The sequence below is a fragment of the Pipra filicauda genome, unplaced genomic scaffold, assembly GCF_003945595.2.
Source record: "Pipra filicauda isolate LSUMZ 115617 unplaced genomic scaffold, ASM394559v2 scaffold403_size635245_pilon, whole genome shotgun sequence".
Classification (NCBI taxonomy): domain Eukaryota; kingdom Metazoa; phylum Chordata; class Aves; order Passeriformes; family Pipridae; genus Pipra; species Pipra filicauda.
Genome location: NW_024104536.1, coordinates 149,584 through 156,999, shown reverse-complemented (window position 1 = coordinate 156,999; position 7,416 = coordinate 149,584). Strand labels below are relative to the sequence as shown.

Here is a 7,416-nt window from a genome sequence, read left to right as displayed (position 1 = left end):
TATATTAAAACTATGTCAAGAAAATTTTAAGCTTGTTACAACTAAAAATAGTTTTAAGAAAGCAGGTGAACCTTGGAAAAGCCATCCTTTCCCCTCAGCTGTGCAGCCTTCCCTGAAGCTTTGCCCACGACTTTAGTCCGGATGTTTTTCAGTGACAACTGTGTCATACAGAACTTTAAGGGTTTATGTATACAAAAAACATTTTAGAGGCATTTAGTACTGCATGTGTTTTATTGAAGAATGAGTGAATAAAACAGCCTTGCTAATTAAGCTGCTCTGGAAATAGCAAGCAACTGGAATTTCTGGTGTCAAAGCAGAGTAAGATTATAAAATGTGCTTCAGAAGAACCTTTAAACTGATGTTATTTTAGATTTATAGTTTTTAACCAAGTTCCCAAGTATTGTGGGAGTTTCTTTTTCTGTGTCTTCAGAGTACCACTGTTAAGTATGTTGGGAAAGGAACGCAAAACAAATTTCAAGCACTGTTTATGAAAGGGGATTTAAGATCAAATAATGCATTGTACAAAACACCAAAGCATTCACTGCTGGTCAAACACTAGGAGAACATTATCCACCACAACACTGACACATGCTAAATGATACATCCTAATAAATACACATGTAAGCAAATGACAAAAATTGCTTTAAAGTAGCAGATCTCTAATAAATTTCTATTACATTGACTTTCTAAGATACAAAAATAATAGTAATAATAATCTTTAGAATAATAAGTGTAGTATAACAGTTACACTTGCCCACTATATAAATACTTGCTCCATTGGTGAGAAAATGCAATTAAAGTTGTTGCCTGTCCTTACACAGCTCTATAAATGCACAGCCGTTACATCAAAACATCACGGATAACTGCTTTTACTGTAGTTACTTTAAAGTGTCTGTTAACAAACCTCAGGAAATTGCCTAAGAATTGGCTTGGTTTATACATGTTTTATCTATTATATTACAGGAGCATCTGAAGCAAGGATGATGCTCTGCTCCTCTTGGCACTGTACAAGTAAGTTGATAATCTCCAAAATGACCGATACAACAAAGCACACTGTGTAACTACTATAAATTCTTGCTTCTTACATAAACTGTCTGATGTATACCGAGTATGAACAGTTTGCATAGGGGCACAGTAATAGTTCTTCACACTGGTGTTTTTACGCTATTCTTAAAATACGGGCAGCTAATATTCAGACTGGCAGTCTGCTTTTTAAGAATCCACAAACTTAATTCATATGCTGTTAACTAGATATTGCTCATACATTTAAATGACAGCAGAAGAGAAAGGCTATCACTTAATTTACATTAACTGTAAAATATACTGATTTACAATACTTCAATTGTATTTAGTACCCATTCCTTTTTTTCCTTTTAAGGGTAAATGCACAAAGCTACATAAAAAAATTCACTACCGTTAAACAAATCCAACTTAAAGCAATAGAAAATCAATCTGAACCAACTTGTGCTATTTGCTTTGTCTGAAGTTCCAGAGATGAAAAATATTTTTGAATAATACTGATAGCCTAAAGAGATTATATTTCTTCTGATGCTTTAAGGGCTGTTTTATATTTATGAGTTCTTACCAAAAGCATAGATCTGAGAAAACTGTCACTTTTGAAAGCAAAAGGAATTAGCCCGTAATTCATAAAATTTGAGAGATGCTCAAGAGCTTCAAGTAACAGTGACCATGGAAAAAGCTCCACAGATAAACTGATATATATCAAGTCACATCACTTTTACAGCTGGTGTATTTTTTTTTCATTAAGAAACTATAAATAGATCAGAAAAGTGCATTGATTATTGGCAGCCATTGGAAGATTCTTGCCAACCTTTTTATATGCCATCAGAGTTGCATATTAAATTATGCATTTTTAAGTGTTTTTTTGCATGCCTTATCTATTTACAAGAAAATGCATTCCCGAGCAAGTAAGAAGCATGAGTACCATACCATACTGAAATGCACCTGTTAAATGCTTTAAGATAAAGTTCCATCAAGTTACTAGACGTAGATCACAACAGAACTTCACGAGAACAGAGACCTTAAAAAGGAACCAGTTAGCAATCTAATAAATGCTGCAGTGATTTATAAGCCTAAAGCTTGCCAACGGTACAACTGAGCTGCATTTAATTTACTTCAGGGCACCTAAGTATGGTTTTTTATAATACATAATTCAATTCAGGTAAAATTTTCTCTAGCTAACAAACTCCACAACTTATTTTGATTATTTTTTTAAATCTGGAGAATGCCTTTTGAAAATTCTATTAGCTTGTACCTTCCCAGCAAGGCGGACCCTAGCATCTGTCTCAACGTTTTGCAGTTGCTTTGAGAGCAGACTGTGGGGTTTGTGCCAAACGAAACTGCTCCCATCATTGATCAGTGTAATTCTTCTAGCATATATCACAAAACTGCCAAACATTTATGTCTTTAAGCTACACATTCGTATAAAATTTTATTCATATTACTACTGTAAAGGTATTACTTCTGAGACTATAGCGCTATTCACATTCCTAGATGTCCATACATTTCTCATTGAATAGCAAACGCAACAGTTCTTGTAAGACCGTTTATTGAATTTAACAGTTCAGAAGGAAATGAGATGCAGTTTAGATGCAGTTTGTATAAAAAAATCTCTCGATTCAGGTAAACTGCAATCAAAAATATCTACAAAATAGTAAGAGACTTACTGAGATCATAAATTTTCTAACATGTAAAACTATACAGTGTTTGTGCATGCTCACTATTTGATTTCCTCCTATGTAAATGAGAAGCTTTTAAAAGGAGTTATTTTCTTAAAATCTCAAGGTAGTCTATGAAATGTAATCATCGCATCATGATTCGGATATACAAGACCAAAACTGGCACAGAGGGACATAACATCTTTTTCCAAAAATGTTGAGGCAGCTTTTGTTGAACAACATCTGTGTCGGTAAATGTTTTATAAACTCTGGTGGTTTTGGAGCATCAGAGAAAATTCTTTCGTTTCTTCTGACATCTTGAAAAAAATTTCCCACAAGTACAGACAGGTAAGGTGGAAAATAGGTAGCAGCTTGTTTCCTACATACAGCTGAATGTTATGGTCAGCTGTCCAGCTTCTCAAAACAAAAATGAACTTGAAATCACAAGGAGGCATATCCCCCCCAGGTAACAATCATGTCTGAGACTCCTCAGAAGAGAGGGAAGCAAGCATGAGGGTAAAGCATAAGTCTACTTTTCATGCATAGGTACTGTGCTCTGCCCTGCATCTGGGGCACTTTGTCAGACATCTGAGTTGGAGCTGAGGTTTGTCAACCTGGGGTCTGCGTTGATCTCGTATCTGTAGTGATAGCCCTCCATGTGATCCCTACAGGCATCTCTGATGTTGTGCATCCACTTTTTGATTCCTTTTCGGTTTAAGTACAAAACCAGGAGGAATATGGCCCCAATGAGAGCCAAGACTATCCCCAGGAAGACGTACGAAGTCTGGAGCTGGGAAGGCAGGTCTATGGGCACAGAGCAGTTCAGGTCTAAGCTGTTGATCTTCAGCAGGGCTTTACCCAACATCTTGTCAGGGTATGCACAAGTCAGAGCTTCTTTGCTCTCCACCTGGTCACTCTCCTTGAGCCAGGCCACCAGGTCCTCAATGGGGCAGTCGCAGACCCAGGTGTTGTGGTCCAGGTCGATGTGCCGGAGGGTCGGCAGGCTGCGGAACTGGGTCAAGGTGCTGTTCCACAGCACAGCCAATGAGTTGTTGCTGAGGTTGAGGCTCTGCAGCTGGCCTAGCCCCTGGAAGGAGACGTTCTGCAGGCCCACCAGGGAGTTGTTGCTGAGGTCCAGCTGCCGCAGGGCGGGCAGGGCGGTGAACATGCCGGCGGGCAGCACCAGCAGTCCGTTGTCGGCCAGGTCCAGGCGGCTGAGGTTGCGCAGGGCCCCGGACTGCAGCAAGGCGGCCAGGCTGAAGAGGACGCCGTGGTCGCGCAGGGCCCCGCGGAGGGCCAGTTCCTCCAGGGGGCTGCCGCCCTCCCCGAAGGCCTGCGGGCTGAGCGAGACCAGCGCGTTGCCGCTGAGGTCCAGCTGCCGCAGGGCGGGCAGGGCGAGGGCGCCGGCCTCCACGGCCTGCAGGTGGTTGCCGCTGAGGTTGAGGGCGCTGAGGTCGGGCAGGAGCTGGGCGGAGAAGGCGCCGGCAGGCAGGTGGGTCAGGGGGTTGCCGGTGATGAAGAGGCTGCGGACGTAGGGCGGCAGGTCGAGGGGCACCGCCGTCAGGTTCCTATTCACGCACTTCACCGTCCTGGCCGGCTCCGAGCACTCGCAGAGGTCCGGGCAGCCGCCGGGCTGCTGCGCCGAGACGCAGCCCAGCAGGACGGGCAGCAGCAGCCCCAGGCAGAGCGCGCCGCGCCCCGGCATCGCGCCCGGCCCGGCCCCCCGCGCAACTTTCGCCCCCGGGCGCCTCCGGCTCCGGGCGGTGCGGCGAGGCGAGGGACGGCTTCGGGCAGTCCCTTCTTCGGGCGCGTCCCCTCCGGGACTGGCTCCGCTCCGCTTCCCGCAGCGAGACCTGTGGCAGGGGAGGAAAGCGAGACGGCAGCGGCGGGGCGGCGCGGCTCCGCTTGCCTGCGCCCACCCGCCTTTCCCCGGCCCGCGCCTCGCCCCCAAAACGCGGCTCGCTCGAGCGGCACCGACCCCGCGGCAGGGCGGGGGAACCCGCCAAGGAACAAGTTTTCGCCCACTTCCAGCTCACGCCGCCGCCTTCTCAGCCGGCCGTCGACTCCGCCGGCGTAGCACGGGAGGGAAGTGAGCGGAGGGGAGGGAAAGATCTAACCCGCCGCCACCCATCGTGTCCCATGGCTCCCCACCTGCCGTCCCTACCCCGGGGCTCTTCTTCCCCGCTGCTCCGCGCCACGACCGCTGCAAACTCCCGCCCGCAAACCCTCCGCGGAGCACAGCGGAGCCAAGCCCAGTCCCGGTCCCGGACCCCGTCCCTCACCTCCCGCCTGGCCTGCGGAACAAACTCCGCCGGAGCACTCCGCCGCCACAAACTGCCCCCGGCCCCGCCGCCAACTCCGCGCCCACCCTCGCCGCGCCTGGCCCTGCCTCCGCTGCCAGGAGAAACCAAGCACCGCCGGCCCAGGGGGAGCTGCCGCCCGCGCCTGCCCGAGGGGCGGCCCCGCCGCCGTCCGCGCCCCGCCCGGCTCCCGCCCGCCGCCCCCGCGCTCCGGCTCAGCCGCCGCTGCCGGGAGGCCTTGCCTGGGAGCCCGTCGGGAGGATTTGCTCGGCCCCCCGTTCCTCTCGCCCCCCCGGCCCAGGTGGTGCTGCCGGAGACTCACCTTGCCGCCGAGCGGAGCCGCGGCATGTGGAGCCGCACCATGCGGCGGTTCAGCCGCGGAGCGGCTCCCGGCCGCCGTGCGAAGGGAGAGCCGGCGGCGGTGAGCGCTGCCAGAGCCCCGCGCTCCGCTCCCCGCCCTGGCAGCGCCGTACCTGTGCTTATCCCGACGCGGCGGAGCCTGAATGCTGGGCGCCGCTTCCCGCGGATTCCACGAAGAGCGCGCTCAGGCCGGCGGCAGGATGGGGAATCCCGAGGGGTTTCCAGGGCGGGGGCGCTGCGCCGCTGCTGGAGGCGCGGGACCGCGAGGCCGGCCGCTGCCCCCGCGCGTCTGTCCAGGGATCGCCTTTCGGGGGAGGGAGTACAACAGCGGCCGTGAAATACACCAATCGAACTCCAAAACTAAAGCAAAAAACCCACAAAAACCCCAACCTGGACTTTTTAGAAGTCCTAAAATAAACAATAATAATTTTTAAAAAAGAAAAGGACCCGCATTGACAGCCCAAGCCTGAGATTTATTATGGTGAGGAAAAGCCTAAATACCTGCGTGTATGTAAAATATTTACCAGTTTCATCCACTGACTGTCCCTGAACAATCCAGGTGGTACAAATATTGACTAACTCGGGATATTTGAGGAAAACATGAATGGTGTGAGCTATCATGGGGGCTATATTGAGCCACTGGTCCTTAGGAAGTGATTGAGATCATTAAATAACATCTAATTAACACAGAAGACCTACCAGTGTATTCAAATAACCAGTTTCAGCAATGTGAAACAGAATGAGAGTCGGTAACTCCTTTGGGCTTTCCTTCCCCTTCTGCTGACTGCCTACAAAAAATTTCTTCTACAAAAAATTGTCAGAGTTATACTCCTGCTTTGCTGATAAACTAGGTTCCTTTTTTTGGTAAAGTCAGCAGGAATCTCAGAGCTGCCAAAAGCTGTAGGGGAACAGATAAATCCAGAATGAAGACTTGATAAAATCAGCCCCAGAATCTGGAGAATAATGAGCTAAAACACTTGTTTCTGTAGGATTGTTCTCCTCCCTCTAGCCTGACAGTGGTATTACAGTGCAGAAAAGTCTGGGGTTGGGGTGACAGGCGAGGGCTGCCCAGCTGATAGACCAGTGTGCTCTTTATATGAAGATTATGGAGAAAAGGAAATAAGGGGTGGCTGAAGTAATAGTGATACAAGTGAGATCTTGGATTTGCCAGCTGTTCCAGAAGTTTGGGAAGTTGTTCCTTTGATGTTGAGTTTAAAAAACGGTGGCACTACACCGCAGAAGATTTTAGTTTGTTAAAAGGTATGTTTACAAAAATAAATAATGGAAAAAATTCTTAATCAGCATACCCATAACTATGATTTATAAAATGTTTAGATACAATGTCATTTTTAATTAAATAATACAATTAAGAGCAATTATGCTGGTCTGCTCATTAGCTGACCATAGTTTTCCTAGAAGTTCCTGACTCTTTATGGTTGACTGGATGGGATTGTGCCTCTTGCCCTGCACAGCAGGTTAGCCCTTTGGGCAGGGAATGTGTTTATGTTCCATGTCTATGGAGTGCTCACTGACAGGTGCTTGAATGTGCTGCAGTAATGCAAATAATGGATAACAAGTATTTTCCTATTCTCTCCTATTATTCCAGTGGTAAATTGTACTTGCTACGCCTGTTTAAGCTTGCAAGACGAAAAAAACCACTGCTCTCTTCTCTTCTTGTTTAAATAAAACATCTTTTCTCAGAGGCACACTCCAAAAAAACAAATGTTATTTTCTGGTGAATACACTTATACCGAGTGTATTTCTGTGTATGTTGAGTGATTTCCTAGATGTGTTTGTAATCTGCACTAGGAAAATGAAGAAAAAAACCCTGATATGTTTTCTGGTCAGTTTTGTCTATTACAATTGGTTGATTTGTGAATTTGCATTGCAAAGCCCATAGAATCTAATCTCATAGTTTTTTGCATAACGGTTATGCAAAACTTCTGCCTGAGTTAAAGTATAGGATTTGAACATATATTGTCTTGGCTAAGGGGCTCCAACTGGAAGTTAATTTACCATAAGGAAACTGTTCCTGCTCCTGTGGCTGATATTCCTAGACATTAAATGAGAAGCTCATT

The 7,416-nt window shown here is 47.2% G+C and overlaps 1 protein-coding gene across 2 annotated transcripts; it reads right to left on the bottom strand.

The window, feature by feature from the left end:
* Nucleotides 1-212: 212 nt before the first annotated feature.
* On the bottom strand, nt 213-5,412 carry TPBG (trophoblast glycoprotein). Of its 2 annotated transcripts, none has more exons than XM_039385322.1 (2): nt 5,301-5,412; nt 213-4,531 (listed from the first exon to the last, which is right to left on the bottom strand). In XM_039385322.1, the coding sequence occupies exons 1-2, from the start codon at nt 5,339-5,341 to the stop codon at nt 3,259-3,261; spliced, it is 1,314 nt and encodes a 437-aa protein (XP_039241256.1). In that variant the 5' UTR covers nt 5,342-5,412; the 3' UTR covers nt 213-3,258. The 2 variants fall into 2 exon arrangements, with proteins under 2 accessions (XP_039241256.1, XP_027598994.1); XM_027743193.2 differs by having other exon boundaries at nt 4,961-5,387.
* Nucleotides 5,413-7,416: the final 2,004 nt, after the last annotated feature.